The sequence below is a fragment of the Haemaphysalis longicornis genome, unplaced genomic scaffold, assembly GCF_048455015.1.
Source record: "Haemaphysalis longicornis isolate Haplotype H1 unplaced genomic scaffold, Haemaphysalis longicornis Haplotype H1 scaffold_2, whole genome shotgun sequence".
Taxonomy (NCBI): Eukaryota; Metazoa; Arthropoda; class Arachnida; order Ixodida; family Ixodidae; genus Haemaphysalis; species Haemaphysalis longicornis.
In genome coordinates, this window is record NW_027526295.1 from 67049705 (window position 1) to 67075878 (window position 26174).

Genomic DNA, 26174 nt, shown 5'->3' on the forward strand with positions numbered 1-26174 from the left:
GAGGCGGGAGTGTTTGTGCGGCCGTGTGGCCTTGGTCGCACGCAGGCACAAAATCATTAAGCGTGAACCGCATGGAGCGTTTTCTGCTCACGAAAACGCGCCGCGCACGCCACAGGCGCGCTGACGCCACCGCGAATACCACCCGCATGCGGCGCGGTAAAAGCCGCGGCAACATGGCGGCGTCAACGGCCGCGAAGTAGGGCGGGTGGCTCGCCCGACCGCTCTTTAAAGAACAAAAGAAGTTGCTAATGAAGTAAGGGAGCTGATGAGTCCGAAAACGACACTGTAAAGCATCGTCCGCGCGGCTAGGGAAAGCGCCTATCAAATATCCGCCACCGTGGTAAGCCTAACCATCTCCGGCGGAACCAGCGGGCTGTCCGGAGCGCTTTCAAACTGCCGCCATGAAGAGCGTGCCTCCCCGTTGGCGCAAGTCGGCAGGCTCCTCCCACTGCCACGCGTGTCGCGCGTCATTTTACGAGCGAGGCAGAATTAGAGTGAACTAGAATACTTGGTATTCTAGTTCACTCTAGTAGAATCTGACGTGGGGGCGAAATCGTCGACGCGGGCGTCAAAAGAACACGCGCGCAAACGCCGACGCGCCCGAATGGCATGCGGTTCACGCTTGAGTTCGCGTGCGCGCGTCGCGTCGGCGATGAGCGCGCGTTCTTTTGACGCCCGCGCTGACGATTCAGCCCGGCACCCAGGCGCCAGCCTCTGCCTCGGTTACCGCTAACGGCATTGGGAGGAGCCTCACGATTTGCGCCAATGGGGAGACGCGCGCCTCATTGTGATTGCGGCAATTTCGAAGCGCTAGCAGCAGCTGGCTGGGCCACCTCCGCGGTGGATATTTGGCGTAGATGACATTTTATAGTGCTTCTCCCATACTGTCAGCTCCTTTCCCACATGAGCAATTTAATTTACACATTGAGCTCCGTTTTAACAAAAGGTTAGAAGCGGTTGCTGAAGCTACCTGCACCTCTTCGCGGCAAGAGCCGACGCCATATTGCCGCCGCCTGTCGCATGCGCAGCACATTTCCATTTTTTCTCGTTTTCTGATGATACGAATTTTCGGGTGATACGAATATTTTTGCCGCCCCTTGAGATTCGTATGACCGAGATTCCACTGTAATGAGAATCCACAACTTGTAATTTCACGCAATACACTGAAACTTGATTGTTACAATGTTTCTTTACATTTGTAACACCTAAAATCCACGACAAACACTTTAAATTTTTGTGAAAAGATAGGGCCATTGGTTCTCTCCAGAAAAATCAAGGGTTTTCAAGGACCCTCTAAAAATTCCAGGACTTGAAATTTACACTTCTAAATTCAAGGGTTTTCAAGGTTTTCAAGGACCTGTTCGAACCTTGAGAGCATTCAAAATTTTAGTGGCTAATGCATTTATCATGCAAGTAAATACGGCATCTTCCCCCCTCGTACAGCGCATGCTTTCGTAATGAGGGGCCCTCACCTGGCTTGAAGGCTGAGATGAGCACCTTCCAGGACTCCATGGCCAGCTTTTGAAGCTGGGGCTGGGACGAGGCCCCAAAACCCCGGCTGGCTATGCGCAGCAGCAAGTTCATCGACGACGCGTTCCGGGCAACGTACTGCAGCAATGTCGGGGAAGAGAATGCAATGCTTTACACATAAGTTGGTCCCCGAGAGAATGACATTCTCTCGCACAGGCTACTTGAGTTCGATGGCACGGTTGCACCTCCCCCCGGATACCTATGTTGCCACTCTAGTCTGCCATGCTGCCAACACTAAGGTGCCCCAGGGCACGTTATTGCGCGAGCATGACGGGTAACTTGGCACAGCAGAAGCAGACGGTTACTGGAGTCACTTCAACCGTGAAGGATACAGCTCTAAAATCACTAATACAACTAAAATTTTTTAAAAATTTCCTTCCCAAAGCACTAGCTTTGGCACCTACAACCCACAATCTACGCTTTGCAAACTTATTTCAACCACGAACACTTCCTCAATGCCCCCTTTCCCACCAAAACTAGTTCAGTCAACCGTATGTTCTGTTTCCGTTCCGACAAGCTGTCAGCACCCCTCATCACAGAGTTTCATACTAATATACGCTGGTATATTAAGACGAACTCGGTTAAGACGAATGTTTTTGCTCTCCAGTAACAGTCAATCGCAAAAAACCTCCATTTAAGATGATTTTATGATAATATGAACAAATTTTTACAGTCCCTCTGAGTTCGTTTTAACAGGAGTCTGCTGTATACAAGAGGGAAATCTGTTGCTGCAATCACGTGCCATCACGGGCACCGCCACAGCAGCTGACATTCCCCCCTACTTATCTTGGCGAACCACATGGCTTCTTTTCACTCTCAAAGCCATGAAAATCAACAAAAAATGGTGTTATGTGTTTTCAATACAACGTAAATTTTTCTGAGCTCCACTCTTTCATTGATAACGCAACTTTAAATAATCTTTTACAATATTATTGTTACTTTTCTGCAGGCACAGGCAACTTTTGAGCCTGCTGGCAAGCCATGCCAAAGACCAGTGGAATGCTCCTACTTGGTACATGACAACACCCTTACTAAGGCATGGCTCGCCTAAGCACTACCACCAGATTCCATATTAGTACGAAACTCTTGTGATGTTAGGTATCGCGTGGAATATCAGCGCCAAACCGGCAAACCAGGCAGGCAGATGTCGGCAGCAAGACTTCTTTATTACAGTTGGATTCAGCAGGCATTCCACTGCCCCATAAGCCCTAAGCTAAGATGGGAACGCCATCTGGATGGCCCCGTGAAAGTGGGGAAGTCTGGAATGAGTATGGGATGGTGTTGCCGTCTGTAAAAGCAGGCATGAAGCCGTGGCTGTACACGACACTCCTCTGCAGCCCCACAGAGAAAGGTCGAGAAATCCGTCCACACGTTTCACGCCGAATACCACAACTATCTGCCCCTCGTAGGCTGCACTCTGAAGACTTTGCAGCTCACCAAGGCAGGAGAGGGAAGAGCAGAGACTTGCCTCGCCCATCCACTCGATGGTCAGGCTCCACACCTGGAGCGCCGTGCAGCCCTGGCCATTGTCCATCCACTTGGTCAGCTGGGGGACCAGGCACTGGCGAGGACACAACACAGGGATGTTCTGAATGGGCCTGAATGCGGACACACAGTCTCGAGGGAAGGGTTCAATTCCACTGCACAAAAGCTTTCAATTGTCACTGCATTGTTATGATGGTGCTGAGGAGACACGCGATGGCCAACCAATCAGATTGTGCCGTGCAGCCAGCAGCCAATTAGGTCAAGCATTTCGACTTTTTTTGTACCCCGTTTTATCGTGCAACCAATGGGCGAAGCGAGGCAGTTCTGATGGAGATTTGAAAGTGAAAGGACACTCTTTTCAACGAGACCAAGATCAAAGAGACCAAGACGGACCGTACTACGTATGCTGAACCAGAGCGGCCAGTTGCTTAAAAAAATGCTATTTTTTGTGTTTTTCCTGTCGTCTGTGCTACAAATTGATAGTTTGGCTCAAACAGGTACCATGCTTATTTAAATTCTACCATGCTCTTGATTCCCGCTAGCCGCAGATTTTCGTGATCGGGAAAAAAAGAAAAAGCACAAAAGTGCAAGCCCTTTGCGGTTGCAATAACTTAATTTAATACGACGCTAAGATGGCTGTCATTTCCAAGTCACAGTCATACTGTATGCAAAATGACTCATAGGAGGATCGGGGCCACCCTTCCAGACTCAAACTGCGAAACTTCAGAAAAAATAAAGTCCAAAAAGATTCAGGGAGACACTATCACGAAGTGCCAATCTTTTTAACTGTACACGGGGGCACACTGCATGGTACCACATTAGCTGCTCTCATCTCCTTTGTCGGGACAAAGTTCCTGAGGAAAGAGACAGGGAATGATATCTAAAACAAGTGCTTGCCATCTGCAAGTTTCTTTTCAATTCTTATCAGTACCAGAGACACTCACAATGCTTTGCGCCGGCTGCATGCGACTTTTGCACCCTGGAGATAACAAGCTCGCATTCCTTTTTGTCTGTGTAAGCATATGCCTTCGCAATTCTATAGTATGCAATACCTTGCACGTGTTTCGCGTGTTCGCACTGCTGAAAAAGACAGACCTCAAATGCATTTTCTTGTTATTTCGGCGTTGCCATAGCAGCCGAACAAAAAACTACCCTTTGTAGCTCACTGAGATCCTTTTGAGCCCCGAAAGATGTTTTTTAAAAGAACAAAAAAAGAATGCAAGAAATATTGAGAAACTCTTAAATCTTTGACGCTTCCTCTCAAAAATGTGAGATTGTGGTTACCCAGCTATGCCGTTAATAAGCAACTACTAGTAGCGTTTTGGCTGGTGCTCTATCTAATTAATGCGCATGCAATTTTGGAATGTATTTTCCTGGGAAAAAAAAAGAAAAAAAGAAAAAGGTCTGCATTAGAATAAAGTACCGTATAATGCGGAATATAGGTTGAGCCAAAACATAAGCCGACCCCCTTACCTTGTAGCCGAAAAATGCAAAGACATAATTTGGTACACAAATCGTTTTATTGATAACTTGTTTTGTTTCAGATTACTCATTAGCGTTGTCTGAAATGTCGTCGGACGACTGCTCCTCGCTGGCTGTCGCCCACACAGCAAATAGTCTTCGGTGCAGTCCAGGGAATTGCCTATGCAGCACTTCAACGCTCACAGGACCATGTCATCGTGAAGCGAGCGCAAAGCATGGGACACTCAAGTGCAGACCGTAGCGAAAGCCAGTCTGTGCAGGCGGCCAGCAAGCATCTTGGGGTATCCACTCGTAGAGACGTCACACGACACTCGCGGACAAAAGTCGCCACTTTGTACAGCAGCACAGATGCACAAAGCAGCGCCCATGAGACATGGTCTTTTGAGCGTTGCATGCCGAGAGCTGCCTTTTCAGCTAACACCAGTAACGTACACTTCTTTTGGCGACACCGAACTGGCGCAAGGCGGACACGTCGTTGGCTTTGAAAAACCTCAAACTTTTCTTTTAAATGCTGCTGTGAACTGGCACCAAGCGCGTCAACTCTTTTTGAGCAACAATAAAATAGCGCGCACACATTCACTGACAGCAAGAGAAGCAGCAAAACAAAGATGGCGGCGCGTCTTATTGATGGTGGTGGTGATGGTGCCTTTGAGGTTTGGATGGGCTCGATGGGCTGCCTGGTTGCTAGATGACAAGTGGAATTATGCCAGTGACCGCTATATAGGTCGAGCGGTAACTTTTCGGCAAATTTTCCCGTAAAATATCTCGGCCTATATTCCCCCTTATACGGTAATTATGGTACTCCTGAGATTCGATGTTTGGTTGGTTGGAAGAAAAGTAGCTCCACTTTCTGAAAATGACGATGTTGAAGAAATACATTTTTTTTTGGCCAATTTTCGGACTTATCTGTAAAGGTGTTAACCCCGCCCACGTGTATGCTGCGAAGGCTAAACAGCGTGCGACACGCGTGATGAAAGGGCAACTAATACAGCTTTCGCATGCTCCTAGTCTTGCCTCACGTTGAAGGGGCCCTGAAGAGAAATACAACACTGTTCAATTTCAAAAAACTACCCTTTGTAGCTCACTGAGATCCTTTTGAGCCCCGAAAGATGTTTTTTTAAAAGAACAAAAAGAAAATGCAAGAAATATTGAGAAACTCTTAAATTCTAGGTTTAGTGACATAAATATAAGGCAGCAGTGACACAGTCGAGGCCAGCAATAAAAACACAGCTGTCAGTGTGAGCGGCATGCTAGCACTCAGGCGATACAACCAAATGGAACTGCAATCGCCCAGTCACGTTTCCTAGCAGTGGCTTTGGTTGGTAACCACTGACCACGCAAACTAGATTGTGTAACGTCATAGAGACATCACTGGAAAGTGGTCGGCGAGTCCCTCACCCCTGCGCTGCTTCCACCTGTCTTCCTCAATATCTCGCTAACTTGAGCGAAGTTTGCCAATTGTATCGGTGTCACCGTTCTCGGGACAAAGCAGTCTCTTCGATGAACCAAGCTTGTATTTTGTCTTCACGGCCTGTTTTAAACATGCCCCGACGGAGTCTACGTGATGCCACCCACCTCCTTGATGGCTGCGTGTGCGGGCGCCTCAACCCCTCGGCGCGGTGGCGCTAGGGCGACCTTGCGCTGGGTGCACAGCACTGTGTGGACCTCTGTGCGGACCTCGGGCCTCAGCAGGCACTGCAGCCCCACGTGGCACCAGTCGGAAATCACGTCCACGGGTGACAGCCTAGTCAGTGGGGGAAAGATGCACCAGTGGTCTGGTTTCGAGACTCACACACAAAAGCGACAGCCGAGAATTGCAAGAGTGGAAAATCTCAACACTGCTTCTGTAGCCACCGCCTTTGCTGAAGTTAGTTTTGATGGCCCTCTTTAAGAAGTGCTCAACTGTTTTGCAAAACAGTGTACAAATATACTGCAACCATGACACAACCGGAGAGGGTACTCGCCTTTGCAAAACAAATGATACAGTTAAACCTCGATATAACGAAGTCGTACTTGGGGCCGCAAATTTCGTTAAATCGAGAATTTCGTAAAATCGAGGTTTCGATTTTACAGTTCATTTAACCAGTTATTGGGGTTTTAACACTTTGGCCCTCGCCAGGCAACAACTGCTATGTAGTTACCTCTCCAATTAAAGCGAAATTTGTACTAAAACTGGCCGCGAAAATTGTATGAATTAAGAGTTTCAACACTTGGGCAATGGAATTCGGATAGCCGACGGTAGTTCATGTGTCATCGTAAAACCGGTGCTTTTTCCGCAACGCCTCATTAAATATGATAGCAGACTAGGTTTCCACTTTTTCTTTTTTCATTTCGGTCACTACTAAATGCCGCTGTTAGTCAATTGAACCCGCGTCCATGTCCCGTGAACTTCACCCCGCCGAGGTGCTCGTTCGAAGTTACGCCTCTTTTCGTCCATTCAGTGGTAGGCTTAGGCGCGGCGGGCCAATAGCGAAAGGCTGCTATGAAACTTTCGAAAGACTTTTTTCATGTACAAGGGCTCCGCAGTATGGGCGCGTGATTCAACCACAACACTCGAGATAAAACCATGATTGCGAGTTGAGCGGAGTACACGCGGACCGCTTCACTGTGTGGAGCAGCGCTTACGTGATCCGGAAAGCGGAAAGCTTACATTAAAAATCTTCCGGCCAAATTCGATTAAGCAATTACTTTTATGCCCACTGAGCCCTTACGAAACTGATTTCTCCGCACCGCAGCTGTCTAATGAACGCTGGTGAAACGAAGATGACCACGTTCAAAGAGAGCAATTTATTGCCACCAGCACTCGATGTTCAAGCCGTAGTGAAGAAGTCCGTAAGCAGTGCTTGGCGTTTCTTGACCAGGGCGGGCTTTACGTGACGCTCGTATGCTGACAGCGCTAACAAGGTCTTAAACATTCGTGTGCACCTGCGTGCCTCCGCAGAACATCGATGGCATCCATCACACTTCGGTGGCTGTCAGTTTCACCGAGCTTCCTCAGGCTCTTGTTCGGAACACTTTTCTTTCTCTTGGAGTGCTCATGCTGCTTACAAGACTCACCTAACGATGCACGAACAAAATATTAATTTGGTTATCAGCGAGCACAACCTAGCGCAGCAGCACCGTGAGCAATGACGCGTAGAAAAAAAAAAGCTTGAAGTAGGCTTCGGTAGCCTAAGCATAGAGGGCGCTGGCGTAGGCAACGATGGAGACGTCAAAATAGTGGGTGCACTATTAAACCGTCTATGACCGCTAGCGGTTTGTGCAGCTTCGTTCTTCGCTTTTAATTGTTGTTAACCGTAGATTTCACCGCTTTTCTTTCATTTTAGCCTTCAAGAGTCAATTTGAGTACTGAATTTTTTCAATGTAGGGCCTGAGAGGCAAAATAAAACGTGCCTCGACCGGAATTTCGTTCTTCCTTTCTTGCCGTGACTTCGTTAAATCGAAAGCGCCGCACAAAATTACTTTGTAAAATCGAGACAAAAATACATGCATTTAGCAAAATTTTGTTAGAAAACTTGAAAAAATTCGTTATATCGCGAATTTCGTTAAATCGAGGTTCGTTATATCGAGGTTCAACTGTATATAGTACTTGAAATATACATAGTGTGGGAATCGTGGAAAACCGCGATCCCGAGCCGGTGCGCGCTTCGGGAGAGACTTGTGCGCTGAAACCGGTCCGGCGCTCCGCTGGTTCGTCAGCGTCCCCCGAGAGATGGCACCCCCGATCTTTAGTGCGGGCATAGGCGCGCGGGCGCGGGCGGCGCGAACGTGTGTGCGCGGGAGTCGGGAGAGTCTCATCGGAGACCCAGTCGGGGCTGGTTCGGCAGAACATCGCGGCGGTTGCGGATACCATGTCTCTCAGGTGGGAACTTTGTTTGTCGCGCGCCGTGAGCGCCTGCCTCCCGTTCACGGTCACGACCTGGGCGGTGTGATTCGTGAACGCCGTCGAGCCTTGTGCTCGCATGCTTTGGGATTCCCCAAATAAACGGCTGTGCTTCGGGACTACTGTCTACTGTGTTCTCGTATCGGCGAACCTCGCTGGGCTGCCGTAGGCATGGGAGCCCGTGTGGTTGACACGCCAGGAGCTAGCGTGGGGGCCTACTTCAGAGTGCTGGCAAGGTCCCCGAGGAACCCCATGTATCCCACAATAGGCACATGCAAATATTTCTTTTCCTGCACAACAAGAACAAAGCCCAATTATCTTGCTGTAACAGCTTCAAATCAAAGCAGATACATTTAGATTTAGACCTTTGGGATTAAGATTTAAAACTTTCGTGATGGGTTGCATAAAAAGAATTTGTACATTTGCAAAACTGTTCCGTGGCACCATGTAAACACAGCAACAAAAACAAAAGGAAGCTTGCTGGTTTTAAATTTCCAGGTGGTTTTATGTCGAGGCAAAGTTTTGTTTCAATCTGATGATGTTGACTACAAGTATTTGCACAAGCGTGATAAGGATATAGCATATATTTTACCAAACACAGCTATCACATTTCTTTTAGCTGCTGGCAATGAACTATTTGCCATCACCCATTCATACGCAAGTAGTTTGAGGCTGCGGTATTCCCCTTAAGGGGGGACGTGGCTTTCAACTTCAGAAAAATGACCAAAACATCGTTTTTTTGAAATCCACATATTCGGCTTCTATGTTTCCTAATCTGTATGTCTGCGAAGTTTTTCCGCTGAAAAGCGTCGCAAAGTGGCATAAAAAAATAGTTTTGCCAGGCGCGGTGACAAACTATCAGCGCAAAAGGGCGAAAAAACGGCGATTTTCGGAGTGCTGTATCTCCGCAACGGTGCCATCGGGCGCGGCCATTTTGATATGGTTAGATCGGCCGAGCGTTCATCTTTCCGGTTCCCCGCGTCTCTTTTATCTTCGTTCATTCACAAACGCATGAACAGCAGAAAAGAAATGACGCACAAACGAAACTAGAAATAGATGCTGAAGCGCTATTCGTCCTCCGGTCGGGCCGCGGCAAGAGGGCCCTCCTGATTGGGTGTCACGGCGCAATGCAAGATGGCGGCCGCCAGAACTGCGTAGCGTGCGGTTTGAGTTCATTTTCGGTGCTTCGCTCGGCCAAGTTTCTATTCAATCGGTGGTATTCAGCACGGACGTAATCGCGATAGGAATGCCTGAGATCACGAGCCAGATTAGGGGAAGTTGTGTGGCTCGAAAGGCGGAGGTCATCGAACGCTTCGTGGGGCGCGTGACTCTGCCGTCGCCAGACCCCGGAGGGTGACGCGGTGTGCGCGCTTGCGATAGCGGTTCGTGAAGTGAACTTTTAGTCGAATTTGCGATGTTTACACGCTTAGTTATTGCTGTGATTTGATTGTGGGCTCGCTAGCCTTGGGAAAGAAACAGTCGACGCGTCAAACGCTGCGGCGCGCACGGCATAGCCGACGCGCATTGCAGCATCACATGTCTGCGCAACCGGTTACAATTGAACGCCAGTAGTTGTAATTAATGCCTGCGACGTTAGTTTTAATCTTAAAAGCGACCTGACAAGCCATATCAGGGATAATCAAAGTACGATATGTCGCGGTAAGCGTGCGCTGCGATGCGCGCGAGCCATATCGCCTTTCTTGCGCAACGTTTCCCGTGCGCTTCTAATAATCATGCAAACAGGTTTGATTTAGGAATATAGGAATAAAAATATGTTCTCTGCGTTAAAAATTTACCTTACTGTCGCAGTATTTAACAGTGATTTTTGTAGGGAAATGATTGGCACCAATGCATATAATCATGGCTTAGGGCATACTGACTGCTGCGAGAAATGTTGGATGCTGTCAAAAGTAGTGAAAAAAAAACCCCTTCCATCAAAGTTAGTTATGCACAGTATTATACCAAGCTTCAAAGTAGTTCGTTTGCACCCTTATGGTATGCAAACTTTTGGCAATGAACACCTATGAGTACTGAATTGCTGCGCCAGGCAAAGTAATAAAACATAAAACAAGCCAGAAATTTTCAAATTTAAGTAAAAAAAACGCTTCACTTGTTGCCATGGGGACAACACTGCAAAGGGAAGTTGTCCAGTGCGATACTGCCAACCAGCTAACCTACTTTGCATCGAAAGCCCATTGAAAGCTATCTCCCCTCCGTTTTGTCTGCTAACTGGGCTATGTACTGTTCACAGAGGAGCTGAAAATGATGTTTTGTGGAAAGAGAAAGGCTGTAAAAGGCACTCCAATTTCAAGGCAAGGCCTTCCAGAAGCCCCATGTTCAAAAGGACATGAAAGGCTACAGCCGTGACAACTTTTGATAAGTGAAACCTATGTTGCAACTTCGGAAGCCGTTTTCTCAAAACAGTTTTTTTTGCCACCTGTGACGCTTGTTCCAGGGATTTCTTTGTGACCGCTGGGGCTATTTTGATTCCGTTTCTTGCATTACATTCCTCGATGAACAGTTCAGGTCGTGACACTCTTGGTTTTCCAGATTTATTTTTTGTGATTTTTTCATTCAAATAGTCGTTCGCAGTAGACATGCCTGTTGCTCATTAACCTCTAAAAAAATGAAAACTAAAAAACATTGTGTTGTAAAAAAAAAATTCTAAAACTGTCACGACCTCGTCCGTTCATTTGGGAATGCAAAGCACTCCGAACAAGTTTTCTATCATGTTTTATAAGTTGCTCAAGCTCGGTACAAGCGGAACAGAAAGAAAATTTAATAAATGAAAACGTTATCAAAATAATACATTGAAATTTTTATGGTGTTATAACACAAGCATTTCCAGTTGCTGTGCCAATTTTCATCACAATCCACACAGAAATAAAAAAGTTGATTTTGAAAGCCACGTCCCCCCTTAAGGGGGGACGCGGCTTTCAACTTCGGAAAAATGACCAAAACATCGTTTTTTTGAAACCCACATATTCGGCTTCTATGTTTCCTATTCTATGCGTCTGCAAAGTTTTTAGGCTGAAAAGCGTCGCAAAGTGGCATAAAAAAATACTTTTGTCAGGCGCGGTGACAAACTATCAGCGCAAAAGGGCGAAAAAACGGCAATTTTCGGAGCGCTCTATCTCCGCACCGGTGCCACCGGGCGCGGCCATTTTGATATGGTTAGATCGGCCGAGCGATCGTCTTTCCGGTTCTGCTCGTCTCTTTTATCTTCGTTCATTCACAAACGCACAAACGGCAGAAAAGAAACGACGCACAAACGAAGCTAGAAATAGATGCTGAAGCGCTATTGGTCCTCCGGTCGGACGACCCTCCTGATTGGATGTCACGGGCGCAACGCAAGATGGCGGCCGCCTGAGCTGCGTAGCGAGCGGTTTGAGTTCATTTTCGCCGCTTCGCTCGGCCGAGTTTCTGTTCAATCTATGGCATTCAACACGGACGTTATCGCGGTGGGAATGCCGGAGATAACGAGCCAGATTACGGGAAGTTGTGTGGCTCGAAAGGAGGAGGTCATCGAACGCTTCGTGGTGCGCGTGACTCTACCGTCGCCAGACCCCGGAGGGTGACGCGGTGTGCGCGCTTGCGATAGCGGTTCGTGAAGTGAACTTTTGGTCGGGTTTGCGATGTTTACACGCTTAGTTATTGCTGTGTTTTGACTGTGGGCTCGCTAGCCTTGAGAAAGAAACGGTCGACGCGTCAAACGCTGCGGCGCGCACGGCATAGCCGACGCGCATTGGAGCAGCACATGACTGGGCAACCGGTTACGATTGAACGCCAGTAGTTGTAATTAAAGGGACACTGAAGTGAATTTGTCAAGCTCCCGTTTTTGCTTGCACTGCGTAGACTGGCTCAAATTAGCACACTTTTCATCGTTTATCCGGTTGACAAATCGGTAATTATTTTACAAAGCGCGAAAGAAGAAAAACTACCATGCGCGGTTTGCGGCGGCCGCACCAACTAAGGCTGTGACGTTGAGAGGAGGGGCGCCGTGATTGGACGATGCCCAAGGTTAGCAATCACACAAGTTTCGGTTTCGGTTTCGGTTCTGTAAAACATAACCAATGGCTTTGTTGGATGGACATTCTTAATATCTCAGTAATCATCGTACCGCGCTTCTGCCATGTTGTCGGCTGTAAAATGCACAAGATAAGCCTCCCAGGACGGCTTGTAGTCGTAGCATTCACTAGCCGAGACCTACGCAGTGCATGAACGCCCTCCGCGTACCCGCAGACGCCCAAATGTCATGCGCTTTTCCCCCATATTTGGAGCTTTCCTCCCTCATGCCTGTATCGTAAAAAGCGTGTTCGCACCAGGCCAAGGGTCTGTTCATTCTGGCCTGTGCCCACTGCCTGCAAGCAGTCGGTGCTTATGGCAACAGCACGCCAAACGAGAACTCGCTAGCGCGCCAGTGCCAGCCTGCGCGCGTTTTGTGAACTAGTTCGTGTAGCCATGAACGTTGCGGCCCCAAAAAAGGTGAACTCAATATAGAAAACATCGGCGGAAAACAAAAAAGTTAACTTACAAAAAAAAAAAAAAAGCACGTACCCGCGGGGATTCGAACTCGTGACTCGCAAAACATTTGCTGTGAATTCCTAGAGCCTCAGACCGCTAGGCCACGAAGCGGGACGCCAATACCTTGCTAATATAGGGTATATATTGTACAACCGGTTTACACTTTTATTTAGTTTTGGCATTTCAAGCCGCTTAGGTGACTATTTGTTGTACTGCGATCGTGCAGTAAGCGTCGCCCGAGTTTCCACAGTAGCTCACGTCTAGCAATTGCATTTCGTAGACGGAAAAGCGTTCGCAGATGCGTAGTCGTGCTGCTGACCGCTTTGCTTGTTCGCCCAGCGCAAAAACGTGCTTCCCGCGCCCTAGTTTTACGCTGTATGGTAAAAATATTAGCTGATTTTATTTGCTTAGTACCTATATTGACTTCGCTGACTCTTCTCCCGCCTTCAAGAGGCCTTATATTTTCCTACTGGCGTACCAGTCAGCGAAGCGTCGCATGTGCAGCGCTTGTGTGAAGCGACCTTGACTTGGAGCTAGATACAGTGTACAAACAAACCAAGTAAAGAAAGGCACATTCTTCCATTCACAAACGTGTCCTGGCTTCGTTTCAACTAAGCGAACGAATTGCGACCAAGCAATTTTTTTTAACCTCCTTGATTGCGACGACCCGCCGGCGGCCGGCGGACGAAACGCTGGGCCGACTGGCTCTGTCGGCCGGGGAGCCGTGCAGTAGCGCAGCCGTGGCGCAGCCAATTGCCAGCTCATCCCCTCCTGACGTCACACGAAAACGCCACAGAAAATGGGCGAGCGTAAAGAGAGGAGGACAGCGTTTTCGAATTAGTTTTTCTACTAAATAAAATCGCGTAAACGCGCCTAGAGTGGTCGAAACATGGCCTGGGGACTCCGGACTACAATTTGCGCTAGTAATCCCGCAATGTTTACATATCACTTCAGTGTCCCTTTAATGCCTGCGACGTTAGATTTAATCTTAAAAGCGACCTGACCAGCCATATCAGCTATAATCAAAGTTCGATATGTTGCGGTAAGCGTGCGCTGCGATGCGCGCGAGCCATATCGCCTTTCTTGCGCAACGTTTCCCGTGAACTTGTAATTTTCATGCAAACAGGTTTGGGTTAGTATATAGGAATAAAAATACCGTAAAAACCCGCGTATAATACGAGGTTTTTTTCCAAATTTTACTATGTAAAATTTTTGCCTCGTATTATATGTGGATCCCAAAGTTTTCAGCCGAAAACTTGCACTTTCGGTTTCGGTTTCAGCGGAGGGTGGGCCTTCTTGCGGTGGCGTTAGCTGGCTGCTGCTTCTGTCAGCCGGCGCCATTTTGATTGTTTTGACCGCGCGAAGGATCGGCACGTTCCCCGCAACTCTATCACGATGTCGGGTGCACGAAGGCAGTATTCAACGGCAATAAAAAGAAAAGTTATTTTATGTGCCGAGACCATCAGTAATTGCGCCGCAGGACGGCAGTTCGGCGTCACCGAAGGCAGCATTCGCGGGTGGAGAAAGCAACTGGTGCTTGACTGGATAAAGTCTGTGTGGTGTCGGCGGCCTGGAGCACTGTTGGGGGTTCCCGTCAGCGCTCATGTTGGACGCCTTTCGCTGCCACCTGGACGATGCCGGGAATAAGTTGTTGCGCGAACCCCGCATCGAACTCATTGTCATTCCAGGAGGAATGACATCCCAGCTGCAACCGCTAGACGTTTGCATCAACAAGCCTTTCAAAGACTGCATCAGGTCCTGCTACCAAGAGTGGATGAGGTCAGGAGACCCGTAAGTGACAGCTACCGGATGGCTGACGCGGGCTTCTCCAGCGGTGCTTTGTGTCTGGATCGCGGATGCGTGGGCCAGCATCCCAGAGGAGCTCGTCAGTCGCTCTTTTGAGAAATGCGGCATCTCGAACGCCCTTGATGGCACTGAGGACCACTTTCTGTGGTAAGACATTTCCAACAAGGCGACTTCAGGAGACAGCGGCAGCGAACCTGACGATGACTGAACGGACGTCGGGAGACAGTGCCAGGGAAAACTGACAATGATTGAAGGGTAACTGCAGTGCAAATAAATGTTTTCTGAGCTCTTTACCTCGTATTATATGCGGATGAAAACTTTTTTTTCTGATTTTGCTGTCCCCGAATTACACCTCGTATTATACGCGGGTCCGTATTATACGCGGGTTTTTACGGTATGTTCTCTGCATTAAAAATGTACGTTTCTGTCGCAGCATTTAACAGTGATTTTTTAGTGAAATTATTGATACCATTGCTTAGGGCATACTGGCTTTGCTGCGAGAAATATTGGATGCCTTGAATGTCAAAAGTAGTAAAAAAATATGCTCTTGCATTGAAGTTGGGAGTTATGCAAAATACTCTACCAAGCTTCAAAGTAGCTCATTTTCATCCTTGTGGTATGCAAACTTTTGGCAATGAACACCTGCACGTATGAGTACTAAGTTGCTGTGCCAGGCAAGATGACAAAACATAAAAAAAGCCAAAAATGTTCAAATTTAAGTTAAAAAAATGCTTAACTTGTTGCCATGGTGACAACACTGCAAAAGGAGGCTGTTCAGTGCGATACAGCCAACCAGCTAACCTACTTTGCATTGAAAGCCCATTGAAACCCATCTCCCCCTTCATTTGGTCTGCAAAGTGGGGTATGTACTCTTCACAGAGGAGCTGAAAATGATGTTTTCTGGAAAGAGAGAGGCTGTAAAAGGCACTCCAATTTCAAGGCAAGGCATTCCAGAAGCCCCATGTTCAAAAGGACATGAAAGGCTACAACCGTGACGACTTTTGATAAGTGAAACCTATGTTGCAACTTTGGAAGCCGTTTTCTCAAAACAGTTTTTTTTGCCACCTGTGTCGCTTGTACCAGGGATTTCTTTGTGACCGCTGGGTCTATTTTGATTCCGTTTCTTGCATTACATTCCTTGATGAACAGTTCAGGTCGTGACACTCTTGGTTTTCCAGATTTGTTTTTTGTGATTTTTTTATTCAAATAATCGTTCACAGTCAACATGCCTATTGCACATTAACCTCTAAAAAAATAAAAACTAAAAAACATTGTGTTGTAAAAAAAAAATTCTAAAACTGTCACGACCTCGTCCATTCATTTGGGAATGCAAAGCACTTCGAACAAATTTTCTATCATGTTTTATAAGCCGCTCAAGCTCGGTACAAGCGGAACAGAAAGAAAATTTAATACATAAAAAAGTTTTCAAAATATTAGTTTGAAATTTTTATGGTGTTATCACGGAAGCATTTCCAGTTGCTGTGCCAATTTTCATCAAAATCCACAAAGAAATAAAAAAGTTGATTTTGAAAGCCACGTCCCCCCTTAAGTGGTTTAAGCAACAAAAATGAGTCATGGTTGTCAAAATTATAGCCAGTTCAATACTTTAAAACTGTCCTCACAGTGCCCACAAAAGGGGGCCACGAAAATTTCATATTGCACATACCCAAATGGTATTCCAAAAACATCTAATGACAACTCATAGTGTACAACACGGAAAATAACGTGTTGAAGACCACATTCTTGAAAGAACATGATGCTATGCTACCGTATTTGTCGATTATAAGGTGGTCACGATTACAAAGCAAGGGTGCAGTTCGGAGAGTAAAAAAAAAAAAAAAAAATGTTACACTGAGCTTCGAATATGAGGCGGGGTATGGCTGACACTACAGATTTTGGGAAAAAGCCTCGTCTTATATTCGAATGAATACGGCAAGTTCATTCCAAAAAATACTCCATCTTTAGATATGCATGGTCTTTTTCCCAGAAAAACCATCGCGCTTTAGCTAAGCCCAAGGATGGGTTCGATCCTGGCCATGGTGGCTGCTCTTCTGATGGAGGTGAACAGCAAAAACAGCCGTGTTTGTCAAGATTTCGACGCACATTAAAAGAACCACAGGTGGTCAAAACTACTCCGGAGCCCCTCCACTATGGCGCATCTCACAACCCAAGTGTAGCTTCAGCACACTAAATGCCCACAATCTGAAATTATTTTTTCAGAATGTGTAATATGCCTGGTTGATAAGGGAAGTGCCACACAACAAGTACTTGCTTCGTATTCAGCGAAGTAAGACAGTCATGCCCAAGCTGACACAAGAGGCAAAGCATTGAAAGTACAAATGGAGCATGCTTCGCAGCAACGACAACAAGAGAGCGTACAAAGAAAGTAGGCTCACCTGTGTAGACACTGGACGATGCAGCGAAGCGCATCGGGGCTGGCCTCGTCCTTCGAGACCAGCTGCTTGGCTGCCCGCAACCACTGCTGGCGACACTGCAAGGGCACGGAGGAACACTGCTCAGCGGTGGCATCACAGAGGCCAGAGACGAACACAGTCCATTGTTTGCCCTTAGTCTTGCGAGCCCATTTATTACGTACTAGTCCTCTGTTAAAGCGAAGCTTTGTACCTCTACCCCCCAAGGGTTCCGTCGCGACCGTTGGTGTCAACAGAAAACTCCCGCGAACAAATAAAAGAAGTTACTGGCGTCGTTAGGGAATCGAACCTGGAACAAATGAAAAAACGGAGCGAGAGCCCGTTGTCTCACCGACTGAGCTACGAGCCCACGCGGAGATGGGGGAGACAGACAGTGCACTCACCAAGCACATCTACGGGTTTATCCCCTGGGTTCTCGCTGAATGCCACGTGACAGCGTTGCGTGACATCTCGCGCCGCTGGGCGCTCGCTCCGCCCATGGCACGTGTAGCGGCCGTGTGCGTGCCTTGCGCATGCACAGGAGTTACTAAAATTTAAACAAAGCTCACACCAACGCATGGCATCCAGAGATGGAGGAGAAGTGAGATCGTCCAACACCAGGTTTGAGCTTCGTTTAATTTTATAAAAAAGAGTTTCCACTCATGCCCTTCACCAATACAACTCAACCAACCACCGTTCATGAATCATACAATGATTTAACCTTAGCAAAGAGTATCTCTTTGAAGTCATAAATGGTGGGGTTAAGTACATTTCACTTGTCTCTCGTTTCACTCTTTGTAGAGCCACGTGTGTGAATTCAAGTGATGTCGCATGGGTAATCGTTGTGGGCGTCGTTTACAGCTTTGCTTTCCAACTACCTTGATTCACAGGGTGGATTGGCGCGCATTTTTTCCACAGCTCAATTCATTGCAATAGCACATAAAGATGTGGCACTGTACGACCTCGCAGCCTTTTGCAAATGAGGTACGTATTAACAGTCTCGCTGTGGTTTCTTGCATGCCTCGCCACTGTGCTAGCAGCTGTGAGAGCACCACTCCTTTACATGTGGAAATTTCGCATTCCTGGCCAGCCTTGCAAGTGCTAAATAAGCTTCCATGCTGCCGCAACCAACTTGTGTGTGATTTGAAAGAGCCGCACATAAGTTTGGTGCACGAGGGACATGAAATTTGCCTTCCGTGGATACCTGGTCATAGTGGTTAACGGGCAATGTCATCCCCGATGCAGCTGCCAGAGAAGCCCACGACCTAAACTACACCGTTGGAATCCCATTCTCCAACGAGGATAACAAAGCAGCTGCACTTGACCTAGGACGGAAACGCCAGCTGTTGGCTTGGAAGGATCCTGTGAGAAGGTATGCGCCTCTCCATGTGATGGACTCCAAGTACAATTTCCAGCATTTGTGGGGTCTGCTCAAGCGTACTGAAGGTGTGCAACACCAGCTGTGACTGACGTTACCTATTACCTACACCTTAGGCTTCTTCGGTAGAGTCGCCACTGGGTCCAGTATGCTATACGACTGACGGCATTGGGCACATTTTAGGCAGCTGCCCGTGATATGCTGGTCAACGGGCAACAGTGTCAAAGGCACTTGAGCGACTCCGACATGCCACTTCCTCGGACCCTGTCACAATCACGGCGAGGCGGTGCTGGGAACCCTCTTGTTTGCTTTTCTAGCGGAATCAGGGCTGCAAGAGGTCCTGTGAACCCTCTGCACATGTACACCCTCTGTCAAAATTTTCTAGGCCAATCCTAAGCCTTCTGGGCCACGAAAAATTCAAAGAATAAGCTTCACCTTTGAATGTGACAAAAATATTTTATGACAGTAAGAAAGAAGCGTGTTTTTTGTAGCTTTCAGGCATAAGATGTCTCAGCCTCACTCGGGGCATGGGCTTGTACACCGAATTTTTTGCTTCGTGTGCATTTCCGGATTGGCCAAGAAAATTTTGACAAAGACTACGTTTTAAATATGTATACATCTTCCCATCATAAACAGTTGCATCATGTTTTGTGCAGTGATATCTAAAATTGACGATTCATTGTGTATGTCACTATCTGTACCCCGATATATATATATTGCAATGTTTCACTCTCACTCCCCCCCTTTGTTTGCTATTTCATCTCACTGTATTCACCCCCATCTGGAGCAGAAAACCCTACTGTGTCCTGCACGCCGCCACGTCATGCGTGCCCGTACGGTGTGCATGCATGACAATGGTGATATACTGATCCATCAACCTAGGATTAAACGAATTACGTTTTTACTTTGGAAAGCATAGTTAGCAAGAAAGCTTAGGACACACTGCAAAGATTTGTACAAGGTTTTGGGAGCTAGCCAAGCACTGCTATGTATTTTGCCATCCCTTGCCCTTGGTTTTTCCGTGACTGAAAAACTAAAAAAAGAAAGAAAAAAAAAACGCCTACAGATCGAGTTTACTTTTAAAGCTCAGAAGAAGCAAAACCCCGATTGTCCTTTGCAGTCACCTCAGAAACTACAGTGGAACCCCATTCATACATTTTCCATACATGTGAACATTTCTGCAACTTTGGCTTTTGAGCCTTAAAAAAACTCAAGCATGTAGGATTGCCGCTTTTTTGCGATCGCTGCAAAACACCACGCGTGGCAATGCAAGGTACCTAGCGATGTCGACTCTCTTCCTCGCTGGCTGCTTGTCTACTGCATTTAGGACGTCAAGCCTTTCCTGAAGGGAAAGCGCCTCCCGTTTTCACGACGCCATCAAAACCCAACAAAGTTTGCAGTTGCAAGTTCAATGGTGTTCCTCAGAGCTTGAAGCGCACGATGACGACGAGAGCGCTGTCTATTCTCGCGGTGGTGCTTTATGGCAAACAGACACTACCGGCATTCCGAAGTGAAACTTCTGTTGCAAGCGCAGTGATGAGGGTGATAGCATAGAGTAACATAGGGCCATCTCGTGGTGACGATTCACACCCGCGTGCGGCTTCATGCCGTCAGTTCCGTCGCCAAGCCTGGCCAATTCTCGTCAAACGTCAAAATGGTGGTCCCTGCATTTTCCCCGGGCAAGTTCGGAGTGTCAGATTGCGACGCATGATCCGGGAACGTACTCTGAGCCACGACGTAACGTGAGGATTTGAATACATGGGACTCTATGTGAGCTGCGCCAGGGCTAGACAAAAACACTGCAGCAGCCGGAAAAACGCAGCACTGAGGAACGTAAGAGCGGGGTTCCACTGTACAGTAAAACCTCGTTACGAGAGACACTCAAGGGACCCGGCAAATGTGTCTCTTGTAACCAAGGTCTCTTGTATGCAATGTTGCTAACATAAGAAAACCAACCAAAACGCTTTCATTTAAGTGTCTCTTATAACCAAGTGTCTCTTGTAATAGTGTCTCTTGTAACGAGGTTGTACTGTATTGCACTGATCTCGCACTAAATCTTAATGTTCCCTGACAGCATCCCAACCTTCAAAACCTTAGTGTCTGCTCGTATTATCCCAAGTGTCAACTTTGTGTACGTTCGCGCACAGCTCATGCTCAACGTGTTTGAAATCCATCACATGCTACCCCACGATTTTCCGAGGTCATCGCCATGGTGCACATCAGCAAAAAAGGATGCTCCCTATTGCAAGGATGTAAATAATAAGCTCTGAGTGCGAGAATGGGACTCGAGTCACTGTACGTTGCACCAGGCAATTTCAACAACCTCTCTGCAAACCTATATTCATGTGAAGCTATCATTGCGGCTGAACTTTTGTGCCTGCTGCTGCTTCTTTCCACGCTTTTTCAGCTGTGAAAGGGGCCATGAAGACAAAATACAGGCTTGGTTCATTTAAAAGACCAGAGTGTCCCAATAACAATTATACCAACTTTAAAGCAAATTTTATTAAGCAAATAATCAGGAAAAGCAGTGGCAACTCCCCAGCTACTTTATGGCTATTTCTCTACGACGCCGCAGAATCTTGTTTGTGTGACTGGCAGCTGCCGACCTAAGTTACCGCCAGTAAGCATGACTAGGCGATCATTGTGGGGCCTCTAGTTCCATTTGATCTCATCTTTTGAAAGCTAATCTGCAGTTAACGGTCTGATAGCTACGTCTTCATTGCTGGCCCATACTACATCCCTCCTGCCCACATTGTCACTGTAGTGACGCGAAATTCGAAAGTTTTTCCAATATTCCTCGCATTTTTTCGGTTAAAGAAACGTCTTTCGTGACTGCAGTGGGGCAGAGTGGGTTACCCCAGGCTGGCGTTTTCAAACTGAACACGGTTGTACGTTGTCCTCACAGCCTGTTCAAGGGGCCATGCAGGCAGAACACTAATTCATTCAAAAGGTTGCCTCATCACAGTCATACTGACACCACTTTTAACACACACTTCGTTTTAACACACACTTCGCCCAAATAAGCTATATAATGAGTAAAAAAGGCAATGGCCATGCGACCCACTCGCTCATTTCCCGCAACATGATGTCATATGTGCCCAACTGTGCAATCGGCCGAGGCCGGCAAAAGCAAATGCAAATTAGGCAGGGCTTATTTTGCCGAACGAGCTATTTACGCTTAAATGTAATGCATATTCATGTTACAGCAGTAAAAATGGTGGAGTAAACAATGAAAGTTACGAAAATACCCGTAAACATAGAAGTACCAGTGCGCACTTCCGTTGGCACTGGGCGCACTGCACTTGCTTTAGCTGCACAGCAGTCCACCGCTTTGGAGTTGTCTTACACGACACTGGCCGATTGGCGTACACATTTTTGCCTTACGTGACCCTGATTGCCGAGGATACCACGTTTCACAAAACGATTACTTTCTACCGTAACAAAAACAAGCAAGGTGCAAATATTGTCAAAAACAAAGCAACGGCAGACAACAGTCGTCGACTGACTATGGTAGCGCCATCTGGGAGGACTGACGGTAAGCAAGGTTGCAGAGCCTAATGACGCACTGGTTTGAATACCCGCCCTCATGACTTCACAGCAGACGTAGCAAACACACGCGATTTGACGGGAGAATCAAAATTTTAGCCTAAATTGATTAATTTCTCAGTGAATACGGCATCGTTTGCCGCGGGACAAGAGCTGAGGGCACTATAAAACACGAAATCTTTCAAATAAAACAAACTTGTATTTTGTTTGCATAGCCACTTTAAAGACAACCCTCGCATCATGTGCAGGCCCGGCCAAGCGCACGCACCTTGGGGTCCTTGCCGAAGTCCTCGTGTTGAGCCAGGGCCTCGAGAATGACGGCTGCTCGAGACAGCGTGTCGGGCTGCTTGCAGGTGCGCAGGAGCTCTGCCAGCCCTGCACAATCAGCACACCAAGTCATTAGACAGACCAGTGGAGAGCGTGCATGGCAACAATGAGACTGGATCCCAAATTTAGCGAAACAATCCCTGGATGTATGCAGCAACTAACAATGGCACCTGGGAGCTTTGTGGCATTCACCATTTTCAATTAGACCCGAATTCAGTTTACCGTATTTGCATAATTCTAACACGCTCCCGATTGTAACGCGCAAAAAAGTTTCCTCAAAATTTTCGAAAAAAAAAAAAAAAATGGTTTGATTTGATTGAATTGTATTCTTGGAGACTTTTGCGTACATAGAAATGGTGCTGGCCGCTTAGAAACCGAGTTCAGCTCTGAGCGCGATTGTAACATGCGCAGAGATTTGAAGGTTACTTTTAGCAAAAAAAGATGCTTGTTAGAATCGTGCAAATACGGTAGTTCATTTCATTTTGCCATCAGAGTGTTCAGGTTGTACTGCCGAGTTTTTGGTTCGGGTCCCCTACACATGGCTGATGCTACAGCACAAGATGCATACTGTAGAACGATCGTTGGTAGTGGTTCTTGAACATCTTGAAGTAGCACAAACTCGACACGGACACATGAAGAAGGAAGTAGAGGAACCACAGACCACAGCCCTGTGGTCTGTCTGTAGACTTCCTTGTGTCCGTGTCGAGTTTGTGCCACTACAAGATGTTAAAAAATACAAAACTTGGCCAATTTCGTGCCTCTTGCCGCGCTGCAGTGCTGTTGTTCACTTAAGAACTGCAGCCACCAGGACGAGTTCCTCCCACAGGCAGTCAAGATCAATGGCACGCAGATGGGAATGCCAACATTTCGATTTCTTCGGCTCAACCTTTTCTGTGGTCTTGAAGTTCATTGTGATTTTAAGTATTATTATTGTAAATTGTTTTTGCCCATTTCACTTCGTGTGCAAAGGCTACCTACGTGCAGCGAAGTCAACTTTAGTATTCAGAGATAGCGATGGAGAAGTCTGGGATCCACAGATGCGCTGCCTAGAAAATTATTTATAAGGTAGATGAATACTCGAAACCTTAAATACCTTGTGTACAGTGTTCGCTATTTGATTTAATTTGCAATACAGTTTTAGTGATACAAGTTACTAATAGGGCTACAAATAGAACAACAAAGGTTAGCTCTGCCGCACAAATTACGGACTCTAGAGCTTCACCGCATAGCATGTTCTTTTTTGTTGGCTTTTTCACATGCCGCCAAAGCTGCTCGAAAAAGCCGCGCATGTGTAATCATTGCGCGAAATGAGTGTACGTTTAGCTGAAATGGAATGCCTCTTGTGCGAAATTTATAAGCCAAAAAGGAGTTTCCTGTCAGCATAGTGGTATAAACGAGCAATCAAGAGTTACTGCTCTCTGAAAATGTTTGCAGTTTTAAAGTGCTGGTTGTACCAGCCACCAGCATACCTAGCAAGGGCCAATAACCGGAGGGACCAGTCAAATAAACCTGCTGCATTCACATTATATTGAGGAACCTGCTTTTCTTCACAACAATGCACGCCAAATTTCTTTTCCCGTGCTTTGCCACCTTGCCTCAATCTTTCGATTTTATTTTTTACACCATTTTCTTATCACGCACTAGTACAGGAACACTCATGTGTGAAGCTCTTACAGCCTCAGCTATACCCTTTTGCTTCGTAGCTGTGTCTTATACCTCTATAAACGCTAAGGAAAAGTTATTTGTAGTAGAAAATATTTGATTCAATTCACCTTCAGTTTTTAGTATTCGTATTAGATTCGAAGTCATAAATTTTGATAGTCGCACACCTCTCAATTATGTGATGTGATCCGATAGCCTAGCATGCCACACGTGTCAATACGTTGTACTTTACTCTCTGAATATTTACATATCAACATGCCCGTTCTATTCAGCTGCTGAACGGCACTAATATTGATAGGGGCAATAACATCTGTGGAATGTCTGCGTTTGATGTCAGCAGCACACAAATTCACTCTAGGCAGCGCCACGGCCTAAATTCGAGCAACGTTTTCTCTGTACAAGCCACTGTTCCCCAAAAAGGGGGCAAATTACAACCACCAGAGTATGGGGGAAAAAAAAAAAAGAAAGATCACACTTTTAATTAAGTTTACCTATTGCTCTGTTCAACCTACCGCGGTGTAGCCAACTGGAATCAAAGTGTGCGATTCCACTAAAACTGAATCCTTCTTCCCAACTGACCCCACCCGTATTACACTCCAGGTTTTTGAATCAATTCCGGAATTGTTCCAAACTCATGGCGTATTCGGTCGGCCGCTCCGGTCCTCTGGCTCGGTGTCGCCAGACGCCAAGGCGGCGTGCAATCAGAGCGCAAGAGGCAGCGTACCAACCAAATGCATCGGCGGTCTCGGACCAGAGCGGCTGTAGCACCACCGTGCAGCCAGCGCGGGAAGCCGCCGAATAAACCACGGCGTTTTGTGTCACGTGACCCGTCCTTCCGGCCAGATCGCGCCACGCTCTCACTTCGAAGTCAGAGCAGTCGGGAGCGCTCAGAGTTGGAGGCTGACGCTCCGAAAGAACCAACAGAAGGTAGTTTGAGCGCTCGAATTCTACCAACCGAAGGTGCGGCCGCTTTTCAGAGCACTCCAGAGCACTCGCAAACGCCCAACCGAATACGCCATCAGTGTGGGACACAGAGTTGACAACTTACCCGAGAGAAGAACCTCAAAGCTGGCAAGGGGAGTGTCCCTGAAAAACACAAGGAAAGAAAAAAAGCAGTCAGCCCACCTCGTAGCAAAAGCTTTCACCCCCAAAAATTGCCGAAACTGTGACTGCAAGCAAAACGTGTTGCACGGTCACCACAATGCCTAGGAATGAAGGAACGACTTTACTTAGAAATAGGCCTGAGGCCCCATGGGGTTATTGGGAGATAAGAGAATGGGAAGCGGGAGTCTCAGTAAAAACCTTGCGTTGCCCACTAAACAGTATATGTTGGCTCATCTGCAGGCCCTCCTAGTGCCACCAGACCACTGGTAAGTGAATATGCGTTAGAGAGGAGTAGCTTCAGACTGAAGGAGCTCCATGCGACATACTCGTACGTGGTGTCAGGCAGAACACTTTCACTTGTTCAGGGCCTTTTTTGAATGCCAAACATGACATTATACAGTATAACAAGCTAGGGAGGGCACTAGCGGCACCACATAAATTGCCTGTAGGAACGGATGAAAGGGGACTGGCATCGCGGTACCGTACACAAATAATGTCCGAAGCGTAAGCTGCATCTGCGCATGCTTTGTTAAAGATTTCACCCTGCTAAGAGAGAAATATTGATGCAGGGAGGAAGCTTGGGGCGAGGAGAGAGTAGCATCTTGGAGCCGCCGCAGACTGTTGCCGCAGTGGCTGCCTTTTTTGGCACCAGGTTGAAAATGCCGGTGAGGTGTGGTCGTCAATGGGCGTGACTGATAGGGGAGGTTCTCACAAAAAACCGACTGATGATTACAACACTACATCCTAATGTGAAATTTGAGCGCAGCTGTTTAGTTGTTGCGACTTCGCAGAATATGTTGAGGCGAAAAATTTCAGAGAGACATGTATCGGCAGCAACGGCAAGCCCCTGCATTGGCAGCGCGAACTGCCGTCGTTTTGGCGATGGTGCATAGCTGCTGCTTTAGCGGCGCGCAGCTCTGGATTCTGGCATCGGTGGCACTGAGCCTCTGCTCGGGAACCTCGTTCAGCTGCAGCAGCAGACAAAGCCCTTCCTTTGTCTCAGGAAGCAATCGCGTCATCAGCAAACTCACGATGG

General features: G+C 47.2%; 1 protein-coding gene across 2 annotated transcripts in view; it reads right to left on the minus strand.

The window, feature by feature from the left end:
- Positions 1 to 26174, minus strand: part of LOC144168959 (uncharacterized) — a 143684-nt gene that overhangs the window by 112713 nt on the left and 4797 nt on the right. For both annotated transcript variants that reach the window (XM_077697960.1, XM_077697959.1), the window contains exons 3-8: positions 25083 to 25120; positions 22314 to 22420; positions 17107 to 17201; positions 6073 to 6241; positions 2999 to 3091; positions 1473 to 1608 (exon numbers count right to left, since the gene is read on the minus strand). In XM_077697960.1, the coding sequence (XP_077554086.1) occupies positions 1473 to 1608; positions 2999 to 3091; positions 6073 to 6241; positions 17107 to 17201; positions 22314 to 22420; positions 25083 to 25120 (638 nt within the window). The remainder of the gene's footprint in view (positions 1 to 1472; positions 1609 to 2998; positions 3092 to 6072; positions 6242 to 17106; positions 17202 to 22313; positions 22421 to 25082; positions 25121 to 26174) is intronic.